The sequence below is a fragment of the Drosophila biarmipes genome, chromosome 2L (genome assembly GCF_025231255.1).
Source record: "Drosophila biarmipes strain raj3 chromosome 2L, RU_DBia_V1.1, whole genome shotgun sequence".
In the NCBI taxonomy this organism is placed as follows: domain Eukaryota; kingdom Metazoa; phylum Arthropoda; class Insecta; order Diptera; family Drosophilidae; genus Drosophila; species Drosophila biarmipes.
The window spans coordinates 5837995-5855100 of NC_066612.1; the positions used below are offsets into that span (position 1 = coordinate 5837995).

The following is a 17106-nucleotide window of genomic DNA, read 5'->3' on the forward strand; positions in this document are numbered from 1 at the left end:
TTGCCTATCGCAACCAACAGCAGTCGTGGCCGAGCGGTTAAGGCGTCTGACTAGAAATCAGATTCCCTCTGGGAGCGTAGGTTCGAATCCTACCGACTGCGAGCGAGTTTCGTACTTTTTTATTTCTTAATCGAAAGTATTTTTTTTAATATTAAATTTTTTTTAAATGCGTAAAAGTACTGACTAAATTAAGAACCCATAAATAAAACAAATAATTATTTAGTAAATGTTTGTATAATCATTAATATTGTTCATTTATATCATTAATTTTATAATGATTTCTTAAGCTTAAGATTTAGTTGTAATGTCAGTCACAGAGATACCAGCTCATCCTCTTATTTTGTACTTTTAGCCTAAAGCAAAATCATATTCGAGATCGTTTTGAAGTATTACATGGGATTCCTCGCGTGGATGCGGACGTGTCCCCGAAAGCTTGAGGGATCCGCAAACGTGGACTGGCAGTGGGCGCACTTGTAGGGCCGTTCGCCCGTGTGGCTCCGGGTGTGGACCCTCAGGGACTTCCGCTCCTTGTAGGTCTTCTCGCAGTAGCTGCATTTATGGGGCCGCTCTCCGGTGTGCACCCGCACGTGGAACTTCAGCCCCTGGCGTTCCCTGAACGCCTTCTCGCAGTAATCGCATTTATATGGACGTTCGCCGGTGTGAATCCGATTGTGGAGACTAAGATCTCTGGCTGTTCGGCAGGGCTTGGAGCACTGGGTGCATTTGAATGGCCAAAGGCCAACGTGAGAGCGTTCGTGCACCTGAAGGCTCCATTCGCGCCGAAAGCTCTTCTGGCAGAGAGGGCACTTGAAGGGGAGCGCCCCCTCCGCACTGAAGTCCTCGTCACTATCAAGGATTGCCCTGCCTCCAGTAGGTTTCTCCTTCTCTACTGGGTAGCCGATCCCTTGAGTGGAATGCGACTGCTCACTGTGACTGTCGGATATGTCGCACACCACCTCCTCCGGCAAAGGCTCCTCGAGAAACTCCCGCTTCACCTGGCAGTGCAGGATCTGTTTGGCCTCTTCCTCCAGTGATGCCTGCTCAAAACCGCCCTTCTCCTGCTTCACTTGAGCGAGGAACTGGTGGCCATCCTCAAAGGATGCTATAAAGCTATATGAATCTCGAGCATCCTGCAGGCACACTGGGCAAATGGTCTCGGGAAATGAATCTCCCCGCTTGACGTCCAGTCCCGTATAGTGGGCTATGATGTCCACAATAGGAATTCCTGATTCCGGGGCTCCAGCGAATATGTTGATCATGCCTTGGGAACTCAGCATGCAGGCACGACACAGCTCCGTCATTCTCTGAAAGCTTAATATTAACCACTTGTGTGACTTTATTAATTTTTAAATACTCTTACGGGCTTATTTTGGTTAATATTGTATTTTGTATTCCTCTGTTGCGATGGTTTGTTTACACCTGCCTTTTTCATTCATGCTTTAGGTACCCCAAGCACCTTGTACCTGTTATGTAGTGTTGGTAAGCGCGCGAACATGTGTTATCGGTAGCTAGTTATCGTTTTTTAAATATTAAAACATTTCTCATTTTCTTATAAGCTGAATAAAAAATATTCAACTTCTTTGTTGCGTCTTATTTTTAATAGATAAGGTACTTCGACAGAATATATTTAAAGAGTGCCTAACCAACATAAAATAGTTTAATTTTATAAACCTACAAACAAGTCCTATAGAGAATATGGGTAAAGAAATTAAAATTTAAAACGGAACAGGAAGATATTTCAATGCTAAATACTATGACTCAATCGCATCATCCGATTTCTTCGTATGAACACCTGCTGTGTGGGTGCGGAGACGGTTCAGTTGACTGAACGACCTCGGGCAGTCGGAACACTGAAAGGGCTTCTTTTTCGAGTGAGTCCACGCATGTTTCCTGCAGTCCGATTTATTCGTAAAAGCCCTATCGCAGTGATCGCATGTGAAAGGCCGTTCCCCCGTGTGGATCCGGCTGTGTTGCTTAAGATTTGAGAGCTCCGCAAAGGTGGTCTGGCAGATGGGACACTTGTGGGGTCGTTCCCCCGTGTGCGTCCTCGCATGTCTCTTCAGACTGAACCGTTCCAGGAAGCTTTTACTGCAGAGATTACATGCATGCGGTCGTTCGCCCGTGTGCATCGTGTGGTGCCGATTGAGGTGAGTCCTATCCCGAAAGGACTTTGGGCACAGGGAACACTTGAACGGTCTGTCGGCTGTGTGGGTCATGGCATGCTTTCTCAAGCTGTGGGTATCCTTGAATGCCTTGGGGCAACGACTGCACTTGAACGGCCGTTCTCCTGTGTGGACGCGGATGTGCGCCTCCAGATTCGAAACGGACGACACGAACTTTCCGCAGTAAGGACACTTGTTTTTTCGCTCGTGAGCGATGCCGTTTCTAGTAAAATAACCATTTTTTATTTTGCTGCCAGCTTGATTAGTTACTTCTTTGCCGTCTTCCTTTACTAGTTCAACCGTGCAATATGGTTCTTTGGTACCATTTGCTTTTATGTTTCCTTCTGGTGCCACATTGACTCCAATCTGGAGTGGGGAATCTTCAACGGCCGCCTTCGCCCTCTTGACTTGGCCATTCACCTCGAGCGCTTCCTCATCACAAAGCAATATCTCACTGTCGCTGTCGGCTATCAGGCAGACATCCTCTTCCGCGGGATCGTCCTCCAGGACCGCATCCCTTGCCTCACAGAAGATGCCGTAGCTGCGCTCGTAGGTTTTTATGATGTCGAAGGCATTCTGGGCGTCCGCCAGGCAAGGCGGGCAAATGAATCCCGGGAGGGCGTCCCCTTTCTCGAGTTCAAGTCCGGTAACTTCAGATATGATATGGGCTATGGAGATCCCCCGATCTTTCCGGCTTTCGAAAATGTTGGACAGGTTTCCGGACCTCCGCCTGCAGGCTCGGCATGTTTCTCTCATGGCGCTGCAATCAAGGAGAACTTTAGAAGCTACCGATTTACAAATGAACTTACTTACGGTTGTGGGTTTAATAGAATAATAGAAATAGTTCCTAAAACCGCTCCTAAATTGGTTTGTTTACCTTTCGAAATTGCTTAAGACTGATACTGGGGGCACCCTGTTAATCTGCTAAGAGCAAAAACATATGTTGTGTTATCGGTAATCGATAGTCCTAGATCTCAAAATGTAAATTTCTTCTGTCTTAAAATGTTTTAGCAGCGATTTAACTAAATATTCCAAAGTAAGTAAGTGTTTTTAATTTTCTTTCGAAGTTTCTTAATAGCTGGTTCATATGTTTTAGGGTAATGCAGCTGTGCCGGGTTTGCCTAAGCAGTTCCGAAAACAAGTTAAACATTTTCGAAGGAGCTGGAGCGCAAGAACTGGGACTTTCTATCTCCACGGCGTATATGATATCCGAGGTCACTGGCTTTAAAATCGAAAAAGGACTCACTCCGGAATGCATTTGTCCATCTTGTCTAGAAGATGCTCAAAGTGCATGCAAGATCATCAAGACATAAGAGTGCAGCTACAATATCTTCTGTCGAGACCGGAAATCGGATTCTTCGAGAGAAACCTTCCTGGAAAAGGTGCAGAAGGAACCCATTAAATCAGAAGCTATTGGCACGAAAGATTCGTATGATGATAGAGTAAAGACTGAACCCATCGAAGAAGGTGCTTTTGAAGAGCAAGAAACACGGAAATAGCAATAAAGAGAATTATGATGCTGTTTAGTTCCTCCTTTAATTTTTTTGGTCCTGTTTTATAGTTTTTCATGAACCTAATTTGTTTAAAACAAAGAGTTTTGTAAATTTTCAAAAACTTGTTAGCTATCGATAACCGATGTCGAAACATATGTTTTGCCCGTAACAGCACACTGTCTAGGCCACAGGGTGCCCACTGCGCCAGTCTATGAAAAATGTCGGGGAGGTAAACAAAGTTATTAATAGTCTCTTTTGGGAAATCTTATTTTTTATAATTTACTAAGCATATAGCCGTGAGTATGTGTGTCTATTAAATCTGCGTACTTTCTGAACTTCTCCTCGGTTGCAGCGCAATGAAAGAAATATGCCGAGCTTGCAGGCGAAAGTCGGCAAACCTGGCCAACATCTTCGAGTGGAAGCCAGATCGGGGAATCTCCATAGCCCATATGATAGCCGAAGTCACCGGCTTTGAGCTCGAAATAGGGGACGCCCTTCCGGAGTTCATTTGCCCGCCCTGCCTGGAGGACGCCCGGAATGCATTCGATATCATAAAAACCTACGAGCGCAGCTACGGGATCTTTTGTGAGGCCAAAGACGCGATACTGGAGGACGACTTATCAGAGGCGGAGGTCTGCCTGATATCAGACAGCGAGAGCGAGAGATCGTTCTATGCCAAGAACGGGGCGTCGAATGGAACCGAAGTCGTTGCGATATCGGAGAGTGAAAGTGATCCATCGGATCATCAGGCACAGACCGATGCCGATGCCATCCAAGAGGATGATTCCAATAACAACGTGGTCGCTAGTGCTGAAACAAAGAATGAGTCCACCGAAGATGTCAAGGTGGCTATTGACACAACAAGGGATGAAAGCTACCAAGATGACATTAAGAAGGAAGATCCCGATGATAGTTATTACGTGGACGAGAGGCTTGGCTCAAAGAAGGAGCTTAATACATCAGGTGACGAAAGCTATCAAGCTGACCTCGCGAAGGAAGAAACCGATGATAGTGATTACGTGGAGAAGAGGGTGCGCTCAAAGAAGCAGCGGAAGAAGGGGAAGCACAAGTGTTCCTATTGCCCAAAGACCTTCTCGCACCAATGTATACTCAAGGAGCACATCCGCGTCCATACGGGAGAACGGCCGTTTAAATGTGCCACATGCCAACAGTCCTTCCGGATCAAGCAGCAACTCTCAACTCACATCCTGTCGCACACGGGCGAACGACCTTTCAAGTGCAGTCAGTGCCCAAAAGCCTTCCGGGATCAGAGCGGTCTGATCCATCACACCAAGATTCACTCGGGCAAGAAACCGTTCCAGTGTTCGCTCTGCTCGAAGCGCTTCGGCTTCAAGGGTAATCTTCAGAAGCATTTAAGAACCCACACGGGCGAAAGGCCCTATAAGTGCAATATCTGCCTGTCGGCGTTTTCGGAGCAAACGAACCTGAGACAGCACAAGCGGATCCACACCGGGGAACGACACTTTAAGTGTAGTTATTGCGAGGAAACCTTCATGTACAAGGCTAGTCTGGACAGGCATATACGGACCCACACAACGCCAACCGATGGCACTGTTAGACGTGGCAGGGTTCCCTCGGGGAAGAGGGAATTCCAGTGTCCATCCTGCCCAAAGTCCTTTCCCCTGAATTGTTATCTCAAGCGTCACATGATGATTCACACTGGAGAGCGCCCGTTCAAGTGTGAGCATTGTGAAAAAACCTTTGTGATACGCGGAAATCTCACCAAACACCTAAAGATCCACACTGGCGAACGACCCTTTAAGTGCACCATCTGCCTGTCATCCTTTACGGAGCGAACGAATCTGATCCAACACATGCGAATTCACACAGATGAAAAGCTGTTTAGGTGTGATAAATGCGAAAAGGTTTTTCTGGACAATTACCGCCTGGCGAAACACGCGCGGACTCACAGTAACAAGCCCTTCAAGTGCGACCACTGCAATAAGGCTTTTCCGGATGAGGATCGTCTCGAGAGACATGCGCGGAATTACACACAGTCTGAGCGGGGCTGCCTGAGAAAAAAACTCAAGTACTATGCCCTGGAGAAGAAGGTCAAGTGTCACCTTTGCCCGAAAGCCTTTCCGTATCAATCACTCCTTGTGGCCCACATGCGGAGCCACACCGGAGAACGACCTTTCAAGTGTAGCCATTGCAAAAAGGGCTTTAAGCTGAACAGTAGTCTTCACAATCATTTGAGGATTCACTCGGGCGAAAAACCCTTCAAGTGCAACATCTGCGGGAAGGTTTTTTCGGGTCCATCAAACCTCAGCCACCACAAAAAGATACATTTGAAGGAATCTCTTAAATAAGACGATTGCGATTGATAAATGAACTCATCTCCAAAGGCATTTAAAGACTTGAACTAAATTGTTGTAATCTTACCATATATGCATGGTAGTTTTAAGCTAAAACTATTTAGACCTAAGAAGGATCATAAGTCAAAATACATGCTGATTTTAAAAAAAAATGTATTTAATCGTAGTTAAAAATGTATTTAAAAATCGATAACAACGTATGTGGCTTATCGTATGTGCGCCCAACAGCACACTGTAACCGAAACAGGGTGCCTGTGGCAACTACATTCTGAATAAAACAAAGAGAATGTAAACAGCTGATTTACCAAAAATAATATTTTAGCATTAATAATTACTTAAAATAGCCACAGAGGTGAGTCAATTTGCTGGCCACCGCAGCTGCTGAAACCAGCTTGTAATATTTCAGAACGATGAAGGAGGAATGTCGAGTTTGCCTGGGAAACTCCGAAGACACGGTCAACATTTTCGAAGGCTCAGGAAGTCGCGGCATTTCCATAGAGCACATGATATCGGAAGTCACCGGCTCAAGGCCAGCGAAGGAAGACTCATTCTCGGATTCCATTTGCCCGCCCTGCCTGGCAGATGCCCAAAGCGCATACGACATTATACAAACCTACGAGCGCAGCTACGGAATCTTCTGCGAAGCGAAGGATGCGATCCTGGAGGACGACTCGCCGGAGGAAGAAGTCAGCCTGATATCAGACAGGGAGAGTGAGGGGACTTTATGTGCCAAAGAAGCCCTTGAGAGCAAGGAGCAAGTGATACCAAATGGCAGGTCGAGTGCCCTGAAGGAGGCCAAGAGGCAAAGGAGAAGACACAGATGGACGGAAAAGGAGAAGACGCACCAGTGCTCCCAGTGCCAGAAGGCTTTCCAGACCGCCCCGATTCTAAAGCGGCACATCAAGCGGGCCCATGCGAATTATCGGCCCTACCAGTGCAGTCACTGCCCAAAGGCATTTGTGGAGAGCTACACCCTGAGGCATCACATCATGACCCACACGGGCAATAAGCCGTTCAAGTGCTCGCGCTGCCCGCTGGCATTCACGAAGGATTTTAGCCTGAGGAAGCACTTCAGCCAGCACACTGGAAACCGTGCCTACAAGTGCTCCCAGTGCCCAAAGGCCTTCTACGATCAGAGTGGTCTCAATCAGCACTTTGTGTTGCACTCGACGGAGCGACCGTTTGAATGCCCTCACTGCCAAAGGTGCTATACGGACGAGGCCATTCTGCGGAGGCACATCAGCAGGCACACTCGGGAACGCACGTTCAAGTGCTCCCACTGCCCGAGCGCCTTTCTGCACAACTCGGCACTGGTGCGCCACACCATGAGCCATACGGGAGAGCGGCCGTTTCCGTGCGGTCACTGCCAGAAGTCCTTCATAGATGTGACCTCCCTGAACAGACACGTACGGATTCACACGGGGGAACGACCCTACAAGTGCTCCCTCTGCCAGTCGACCTTCTCGGATCCATCAACCCTCAAGCTGCACGGCCTGATTCACACGGGCGAACGACCGTTTAAGTGTGACCACTGCGAGAAGGCTTTCAGGTCGCGCTCCGATCTAAAGAATCATCTCAGGATCCACTCGGGAGAGCGGCCCTTCAAGTGTGCCCTGTGCCAGAGGGCTTTTACGCAAAATTCAACTCTGCGCAAACACAATGAAATATTTCATAAGGAGGCATTAAACGGTACTAGTAAATCTTAGTATTCTTCGTGGACCTTTAAATAGAAGAAGAAGGAATTTTTAAAAATAACGTTTTTTAATGAGTAACGTTTAAAGAATCGATAACACACACATGTTCTTTCGATTAACACTCCAATGTTTTGGTCACAGGGTGCTTAGGGAAGTATGAGTGAAATTTCAAGATGTAAGCAAACTATCTTAAAGAAGTTACAAATATTTGTGTAATCCCATGAAAGACAAAAAGAAGTAATAATTCAAGTTATATAAATACATATATCTACAGTCCTAAATTCAAATCTATTTTCAAATTAAAATTTATGTCGTGGCATAACTCATGTAAACGATAACGTTCCTTTTGAAAAGCGATAACACAACATATGTTCTGGACACAGGGTGTTCAGAGTAGTTTAAGTATGAATGAAATTTGGAGGTGTAAACAAACAATTTAGAACTAAGAAATATGAATTTAATTTAATATTTAAGAAACAGAAAGCGTAAGAAAGAATCTTTTAAAACACTGCAGCTTACTAATAGATCGATTCCAGAAGAATGCCGAGGCCGTGTCGCATTTGCTTGCTGAACTCGCAAGGCACGATTACTATACCATCTGATACCTCGGAATCGGAAATTCCTATAGAGGATGAGATCTCTCGCTATAAAAGGTTGGGTGTCCAGCAAGAAGATTCAATCCCTGACACAATTTGCCAGAAGTGCCTGCAGGACGCACGGGATTCGTATAGGACTCGCCAAATTTCAGAGCAAACCCACGAACCAATGCCAACTAAAGTAAATGAGGAAATGGGACTTCCTGACGAGAATCATTTAAGGGAAGCGGAAAACCAGACATTTCCGTGCCAAGTGAAGGAGGAGTTCCTTGAGGAGGATGAGGAGTTCCTTGATGAGGAGGAGTTCTTTGATGAGGATCCCAACGAGCAGTTTTACTCCCAGGACGAGCCCATTGAAGATGACTTCTATGAAAGTGGTCACCCCGATGAGCAAGTTCTAGAACTAGAACCTAGTATGGGCAACGAAAACTCCAAACCATTTAAATGCTGCCTCTGCCCGAACTCCTATCGGCTCCAATCCCATCTCATTCGCCACATTTTGGATCATGCGGCAGACCGACCATTTAGGTGCTCCACCTGCAACAATAGAACCTTTTCGACTAAACGCAGTCTAGATATACACTTAAGGACCCACAAGGACGAGGCATCTTTTTCGAATTCATCGAATCTGGACCCCCACGGAAGAATTAACACAGAGGAACAGGTGCTGGAGAAGGTCCTTGAAGAGGAATTTCCCGATGAGAAGATCCTTGATGAGGAGACCCCTGAGGAGGATGATTCAATAGAGGAGGAAGATGATTCAAAAGAAGAGGAGGACGAGGTGGAGTTCATATATGACAAAAGGAGCCAAATATCATCCGGCAAAGCTGAAGAAGTGATTGATTTCGAGGAGCAGATAGACGAACTAAGGGAAGGGGAATCCAGGTCGGAAGAAGAGACTCATTACTTTGAGGCCCAAGTGAAGAACGAACCCATTGAAGATGATTTTGAGGAGGAAGACGATTCCGTATTGGAAATGGCAAGTGATCAAGCCGACGAAGAAGTAACAGATGACGACATTGAAATAGAAGTCAAAAGCGAACCCATTGAAAGTAGTTTTCAAGAAGAGTTCAATCGCTTACTGGGAAAAGCAAACGTTAAACCCGATAATCAATTAAAAGTCGATGAGGTTGAAAGGGCCCGCCTCAATTGGAAAAACTCTTACAAGTGTTCCCAATGCCAGATAATGTTTCGGAATCGAGCCCATATGATGAAGCACTTCCTCAAGCACACGGGAGAACTACCTTTTGAGTGTAGCCAGTGCTCTAATTCGTATAAATCGAGAGTCTCCCTAAGGAAACACATGATAACGCACGGAGTGATGCCGTTCCAGTGCCCCCAGTGCTCCAAGGGCTTCGAGCAAAAGGCCTCCCTGAGGAGACACATTGGCATGCACCGGGAGGATCGGCCATTTAAATGCCCCCAATGCCCGAATTCCTACAGGGCGAGGGACATCTTAGCGAAGCACATAAAAGTACACGAGGAGAAGCCGTTCCATTGCCCCCATTGCACCAAGCGCTTCAGGGAAGAAGGTCCTTTGAAGAATCACCTTACCAGACACGAGAACGAACGGCCGTTCAAGTGCCCCCACTGCTCCAGGGCATTCGAGCTGGAATCCACTCTGAAGAATCACATGCCCAGACACACAGAAGAGCGGCCGTTCAAGTGCCCCCATTGCTTCCTGGGCTTCTTTCACGGAACCACGCTGAGAAAACACCTCAGCGTGCACACGGGAGAACGGCCCTTCAAATGCTCCTTCTGTCCGAAATCATTCAGGCTCAAGGACACCCTCAAACGACACCACAGAACCCACACGGGCGAGCGACCCTATCAATGTGACCAATGCGACGATGCCTTTGCGGATAAGACTGCCCTCAACATCCACAAGCGACGTCACGCGGGCGAGCGACCCAACGAATGCCCGGATTGCCAGGCAACCTATGTGGATAGTGGCAGGTTCACGAGACACTTAAGGGCCTACACGGAGGAACGACCGTATAAATGTCTCTTTTGCGACAAGACTTTCAAGTCCAAGCTCTGTATGAATAATCACTTCAAGTCTCACACCAAACTTCCTGGTGGAATTTGTATTTGAAAAAAAGCACTGAAAAATGTTAGGCAGCTTTAACTGAAATTATTTATAAGTGAAAAAGCTGAAAATCATAGTTTAACTACCTTTATGGAACAATATTTAAAATATTCATATGGCGTATGAACATTAAAATTATTCTGAAAAAAGAAATCGTTACATCGTATTATTTAGTCTTTAAAAGACTTTTCAGTTTAATGAAGTAAAAATCAAATAAATAAAATTTCCTTTTAAAATTACCAGGTTATTTCAGTGTTTGAAAATAAATGTTATATCTGGGTATACATTTTCATTATATGAAAAAAATAAATTTTAAATGTATATAATAAATAAATAAAAAAGAAACCCTGCGTTTTCGCAGTCGGTAGGATTCGAACCTACGCTCCCAGAGGGAATCTGATTTCTAGTCAGACGCCTTAACCGCTCGGCCACGACTGCTTACGCACAGGGCGGTGTCAAAACCCATATTGTGTTAGATGTAGAAAGTGTGTAACGTGAACCGATAACCGATTACTAATCGATACATATTCAAATAAAAGCGGGCAACAAGAAAAGCTTGAATTCTGCAACTAACAATTCACACAAAACGCTTTAATCAACTGTTGTTTATTCGTTTTTCGTTTACTATACATTTATAAATACTTTTAGAAATACATTTATAAATATTTCGCCATACTCTACTAGATCGGTAAACAAATCGCGCATCCATCTGACTATCAACTCGGTAAATATCAGAAAATGCATACAAAATTGAAGCCGTCGTTGGGCAAATTTCATTTGGTTTCTCTTTGATTTCCGTGAAATGCATCGTCGTACAAACTGAGTGGCTATTAAAATCATATACACACTTACAAAACGAGGTCTACATTAAGGCATTTATCTTGCTACTCAATATGTGCGGCGGCCGGGTACTTATAATTTATAATTACTGTCAATATCGTATATATTGTGTGCGGTGTCTGGGTGTACATTTCACATAATTAAATCCTGTTAGATCACAAAGTAAAATGCTAATAAATAGGAATTTGCTTAGACATAAGTACATGGAAACATGCTGTTGTTCGCGTTAACTAACTTAGGTACAAGTTCAACTGATACATTGTATGTTTGGCTCCTCGAAAGTCATAATAAAAGCATAAAAACCGTGGTCGAAAAACTGCAATTTCTGTTTTAAATGCACTTTGCAAAAGTATACATCAATTTATGCTGTCCTGCTTGCGCGGCTGATAATTTTTACTTGCTGCACATCGATATTATATGTTAGAACTATATGTATGGGGTCTTTCGGGCTCTGTTCCGATGTTCCTTCAAAGATTCGTATATCCGTCAGCGACAACCAATTTTGTCATGTGTGTGTGCCTTAGGCCTAGAGGCCTAAGAGGCCACCTTGCCGACGTCTTGCATCATGACCAACGAACCCACCATGGCCACCAGCGTGCGGTCCAGCCAAGTCACTGGGTTGGGGTACAGGAAGCCGCCCTCGTAAAAGCCCAGATGACCGCCGTGGGCCACCTCCACATAGGCAGTGTTTGGCCTGGTGGCTGAAATGGAAACAGAAAGTCTTAATAAGCAACCCACTACACAATCAATTGCTTCTCTACTCACTGGCATACTCCTTGATGGGATGCAGCAAGTCCTCTGGAATCAAGGGATCATCCTTGGCATTGATGAAGATCATGGGCTTCTTGATCGAATCGAAGTAGAACAGCGACGAGCTCCACTTGTACAGCTCTTGGGTTGAGGGGAAGTTGTACACGCGCCTCGTATAGGCCTCATCCAGTTCGGGCAGTGTGGCAGCGGCGATGATCTCGCGCTCGTTGAGATTATGCCGAGCCTTCACCTCGTCGGACAGCAGGATATGTCGGTGCCGCAGGATAATGCTCTTCACGTTCTCAGTCATGATGTACAGGTAGAAGCGTCGGAAGTTCTGCCAGTTAAGCAGCCACTTGGTGCCCCTGGAATAGAAGTATGAGTTAGGATTTCCCATGGAAACCACTTGAGATAGCCACTCACTCGACGGCATTGTATCCCTGGCAAATGGAGATGCCACCGATGACGCAGTTGGGCTTTGTCTTCTGGTCCTCGCCCATGTACTTGGTGACCAAATTGCCGCCCAGACTGAAACCAACCGCCACTATGCGACTCTGTTGGTACTTCTGGTGCAGATGCTCCACCATGGCCGCGAAATCCTCCGTGTGGCCGTAGGTAAATATGCGCGTGGAGGTCACCTGGACACTGCGCAGTGCTCCGATGTGATTCAGGACCGCGCAGCGGTATCCATTGCACTGGGCCAGGTGCACAAAGGTGCGAATGTACACCGATTCCGAGCTGTTGGCGATGCCGGGACAAATGGCCACCGTGATGTCATCTAAGGGAAAGTTAAGAATGTTTAATAAGTGCAATGGATTGGCTTTTAGTCGAGGAACTTACCCTCCTGCTCGTTGAGCGGCTGGTACAGGTCGTAGGTCAGAGTGGAGCCGTCCTCGAGGGACAAGTACACACGCTGTCCGAGGGGCCAAGGACAACGCACTCGGCCCACTATGCTATGCAAAACCGTCTGGACATGACCACTGAAGCCCCAAAGACGCGGAGGAATGTAACTGGAAGGGGTGAAAGTAGTGGGTTCATTAGAAAAGCTGTGGAAGTTTGGCCATAAGGTGAATAAATGATGATTTTAATTAAAAAACTTGCTTATCACCCTTGAAATCATTCAGAAATGTATAAAAACCAAAAGTTCACAGCTCAAGTTAAATTCTTTTATCAGCAAACTTCTTATCAGTCAAAAAGCCGTCATTTTTATTTTGCCGGACTTGCTGATTGCGCGATTTGTTGTCTTTTGGCCACATATAAAAATACATTTTTTTGTTTTTCCAATATTTTGCCCTTGACATTGCATTTTAAGTTATAGCACTAATAAATCTGCACACAACTGCTTCCAGTTGGCAAGCAGGCAATTTGCCAAATTTGGGGAAATACAGGGCATGCGAATTGAATTTTGATTCGCTTCCAAGTTTTTCAATGGGATGACTTACAAAAGCGAAAGAGAATGGCAGTAAATGCACAAAGCCGCAGTTCTGAAAGCAGCATTAGAACCAATTGAGCCTAATTGAGCACACGCAGCAACACCAGAATTAGGTGGAGAAAGTCGGATGTGCACGGCTATCAAATATTGGAACACCTAACTAAGGGAAATATATGAACTTATTCAAATTATATGTTCAAAATCAGGCGTAAATTGGAGAGAAACTCTAAAAATCAATAAAATTAACCAGAAAAGTAAGAATTTAAATAGATGCTTGCTGTCAAGGATAATCCTGGCATGCCAAAATACAAAAATATGCCCTGATAATTTTTTAGATGGCCTAATAAATCTATGTTATTAATAGTATATGTTCCATAATATGGTTTCTATTTTTCCGCGTTTATCGAAAATCATGTCAGCCGTGCAAAAACGTGATACAATTTTGTGTATCCACTGGGTAGCTCGGCAACAGCAGCCTTTAAATTAGTAGCAATCAAGGTGAAATTGTGGAAAAAGTTTTGAGGAGGGGCGTGGTCACTTTGGGAACTGGTGCAGATGCCGGCGGCTCTACCTGCTCCATTTTTAATCACCTTCAAACATGAATTTCCGAACACCAATCCATATATGCCACCTGGTATTTAATTAATAATGCGATCCATAGAGGGCAAATGTGTTGTCAAAGGTTCGCTCCCCCAAAAATGGAAAACAGCTGCAACTCTTTCCCACCTTGAAGGCAAACTGGCACAGTTACGAGAAAATAAAATTAAAAGCGTGCAAAAAGTGAGCTGCAAAATGTGCAAATGAGTCATCCCGGCCATTCTCCATGTCGCACCCCCAAAGTAAACGTCTTAAATGAGTGTTCTCTAGGAAATTAGAAACCTCTGTGGCTTCTTGGCACTTGAACCTAACAAGTACTAGAACGTTATATCATTAGGGTAATATAATCCCCCGGCTTTTTAGCCAGTTAGGGAAGCACGCTTGTCAAATAGCTATACAAAATCTGAACTGCTCAGAAGTTTTATGGCTTAAACAAGGAGGAAACTACTTATTTTTGAAAAGGCAAGTAATAGAACAACTTAAAAATAATTGTAAACGACAGGAAATAATATTTTTTTAAATACTCAAATTATAAATTAATGAAAATGGCAATTCCAGGTGAACTCATAGCTGTAGAATCCATTTTTTAAGTAGGCAGAAAAATAAAACGAGAAGATGACACAAATTTATAGCCACTCGAGCTTTTTAACCGAGCAAATCTCACCTTTCAACCGGTTTTGTTTGCCGATTAAAACCAGGTGAGGAGGGAAGGAAAGCTGTGCGGCTGCCGAGAGAATTCTGCTAACGCAATCTTTGTTGTCAAACAAAGCGGCAGACGACTGGGCAGTACGCCAAGGCAAGAAAACCAAAACATTCACAGGTAGTGCCGGCATTTGAACGAGGCAAATGGCCAGCAGAAGCAGAAGAGATTGGGCAAGCATTTCGCCGGCATTTCCTTCATTATCACCCACTGACACCCCACATTTCCATACCCAATATATAAGTACATATATCTTCGGGAAACTCCCACGCGATTATCGGGTGGACAGTCAAGATTGTGGCCAAATCGGGTTGCTAGGCGTTAGTCGCCGTCTTTATTTTCCCACCCAACTGCGTAATTGCGGGCGAACTTTGAGCTAAATTATTACTTCTTATCGCGCCTGCTGCCAGACACACGGAAAAGGTAAATTGAAAAAAGAACAGAAAAATATTATACAGAATTCCATTTAATTGTGCGGTTGGTCGCCAAGGAGGAGCGCCGAAAAATATGGAAAACTTTCCAGTCACAGCCAACGAAAAATGTTTGTCAAGGGAGTAAGAGCTCACAAAAATAAAATAATTATTTCTTTCTCATTTCTAAAATAAATATTAAATGTACTCCGGGGAATGGCTGATGCCTGCTCCTGATAACCCCCCACAAACTGGCAAAATAAACCAATTAATTTAAAACAATTTTGTACGCCGATAACCTATTTAAACTCGTAAAACATTTTTAGCAAAAACCACCAGCGCGTGAGTAAGGGTTTATTATTTCATCGATAATGAATAGGGGGTATATAAAGTCTATATGAACACATGTGTCACTCAATCGGCGATATTATGTGTTGCAATGAGCGCTGATAGTGAAAATAAAAGTGGTAAAATTGCACTTAATCAATGGGTTGTAGATGCATTCTATAGATAGCGAGTGAAGAGTTTGATGAATTTTCGAATTACTTAGACGGCGACATCGGTTTTATTGACTAATTGCCACTAATGATTCATTCAGCAGCTGGGAATTCAACATACTGCGCGAAACCACGCTGATTGTGTTTCCACAACCCGGCAAATTTGCCGTTTGAAGTAATTTGAGGTAATTGCAGATTTGGCTATCAGCAAATGTGATGGCAAACCGACTGGCATAATTATGGCAGAGGAGTAACTAGTTTTTTGGCACGACTGTGAGGGTAAAACACTGATGATCAAGGAATGTCAATGATATAATTTTTCAGGACCCTAAGGGGGATTTTATATGGTTAATAAAGGGAAATCCCTAGATCTAAACAGCTCTAACTTTTGATTTTTAAAAGTTTAGGATTGTTTTGATAAATTAAAAGGTTTTTGAATGCTATTATACTTCCCGCTGCTGTAAGCCTCATAATAACCTATTTTACACCCAAACAGGGTCCCTATATTCTTGACCCCACCTGTGGTCTTGCATGTTTGCATACATATGTTATGGTTTCTACCCTTATAACCAGCAGCCCCCAATCCCCGCCAAACTTACGGCTCCCTCAGCACGGGGGCGATCTTGTAGAGGCAGTCCAGGAACTGGGCGTCCAGGCACCACACGCTCGGCTTCAGCGGCTGACTGTGGACATTCAGGATGCGGAACAGGATGCACACGATGACGGCGATGAGCGTGAGGAAGGCGGTGGACATGGTGGCGCTGTGTCCTCCGATTTTCTACCCAGGATCCGAGGAAGGGGCCTGCCTTATCATCCAATCACTCGCCACTTATCCTTCGATTTTCCGCCTTTCCTTTGGGCCTTCCGCTTGCCTTTGGGTGTGCAGTGTTCGGTGTGCTTGTGTGTCTGTCTCTTCCGTTCGCTTTGCTATTTTTTGGCTGGCAAATTTTTGTTAACACTTTCCAAGGGGAACCGGATTTAAATTGTGCTCGAAAATTCCTTCGCCTTCTGTGATTTTTTTGAAGTGATAGATTTGGTGAGACCGCAGGCGGGCCTATGGAAAATTACCGGCCGCGTGGGCGGGCCACTTTCGGGTCTATCGATAGTTGAGTATCGGTGTTCGGTATTTTTTACTTCCAGCACCAAAAATTACGCGGTTTTTTCAAAAATGTTTGTTATGTAGTTAAACATATATTTTAAAAAAATAAAATTAAAGTTAAAATATACAATTAAATTAATTAATATTATAGGTGAAACATATTCTTCTTTATATTGTTTGGTTATCTAGGATAAATTTGCACCTCTAATTGTTTTGTTATTTTGTTAATTTTTTAAAAATTCGAAATAATAGGAGGAAAACAGTGAAAAGAGATTCCACTATTCTTCGCAAAGCAGCTGCTGCCAGGAAATCGGAATTTCCCTACGAGCGGCATCCAATATATTAGGGATTCCCAAAAGTACGCAGAAATAACGAGACACTTTTGCTGGAGGAGTTGGGGCAATCGCAGGT

General features: G+C 44.5%; 6 protein-coding genes, 1 long non-coding RNA gene and 2 other non-coding genes across 9 annotated transcripts in view; 4 read left to right on the forward strand and 5 right to left on the reverse strand.

The window, feature by feature from the left end:
* LOC108034666 (macrophage colony-stimulating factor 1 receptor 1) overlaps positions 1-17106 on the reverse strand; it is a 211861-nt gene that overhangs the window by 152821 nt on the left and 41934 nt on the right. The gene's annotated exons all lie outside the window — the stretch shown is intronic.
* On the forward strand, positions 20-101 carry Trnas-aga (transfer RNA serine (anticodon AGA)). The gene has a single exon. It is a non-coding gene; the product is annotated as a tRNA-Ser (tRNA).
* Positions 292-1492, reverse strand: LOC108027705 (zinc finger and SCAN domain-containing protein 5B). Its single transcript, XM_017099255.3, has 2 exons — positions 1361-1492; positions 292-1304 (listed from the first exon to the last, which is right to left on the reverse strand). The coding sequence occupies exons 1-2, from the start codon at positions 1430-1432 to the stop codon at positions 390-392; spliced, it is 987 nt and encodes a 328-aa protein (XP_016954744.1). The 5' UTR covers positions 1433-1492; the 3' UTR covers positions 292-389.
* On the reverse strand, positions 1570-3067 carry LOC108027686 (zinc finger protein 502). The gene is made up of 2 exons (XM_050885483.1): positions 2976-3067; positions 1570-2922 (listed from the first exon to the last, which is right to left on the reverse strand). Exon 2 carries the CDS (start codon positions 2916-2918, stop codon positions 1752-1754), a length of 1167 nt encoding a protein of 388 aa, XP_050741440.1. The 5' UTR covers positions 2919-2922; positions 2976-3067; the 3' UTR covers positions 1570-1751.
* On the forward strand, positions 3098-3688 carry LOC127010758 (uncharacterized). The gene is made up of 2 exons (XR_007763533.1): positions 3098-3198; positions 3259-3688. It is a non-coding gene; the product is annotated as an uncharacterized LOC127010758 (long non-coding RNA).
* On the forward strand, positions 3849-10523 carry LOC108027849 (zinc finger protein Xfin). The gene is made up of 4 exons (XM_017099443.3): positions 3849-3951; positions 4008-5983; positions 6442-7597; positions 8222-10523. The coding sequence occupies exons 2-4, from the start codon at positions 4012-4014 to the stop codon at positions 10374-10376; spliced, it is 5283 nt and encodes a 1760-aa protein (XP_016954932.2). The 5' UTR covers positions 3849-3951; positions 4008-4011; the 3' UTR covers positions 10377-10523.
* On the forward strand, positions 6227-8168 carry LOC108027659 (zinc finger protein 501). The gene is made up of 2 exons (XM_050885482.1): positions 6227-6343; positions 6398-8168. The coding sequence occupies exon 2, from the start codon at positions 6402-6404 to the stop codon at positions 7695-7697; it is 1296 nt and encodes a 431-aa protein (XP_050741439.1). The 5' UTR covers positions 6227-6343; positions 6398-6401; the 3' UTR covers positions 7698-8168.
* Trnas-aga (transfer RNA serine (anticodon AGA)) lies at positions 10727-10808 on the reverse strand. The gene has a single exon. It is a non-coding gene; the product is annotated as a tRNA-Ser (tRNA).
* LOC108027893 (abhydrolase domain-containing protein 2) lies at positions 10961-16641 on the reverse strand. Its single transcript, XM_017099511.3, has 5 exons — positions 16196-16641; positions 12801-12970; positions 12384-12738; positions 11976-12325; positions 10961-11911 (listed from the first exon to the last, which is right to left on the reverse strand). Exons 1-5 carry the CDS (start codon positions 16348-16350, stop codon positions 11745-11747), a joined length of 1197 nt encoding a protein of 398 aa, XP_016955000.1. The 5' UTR covers positions 16351-16641; the 3' UTR covers positions 10961-11744.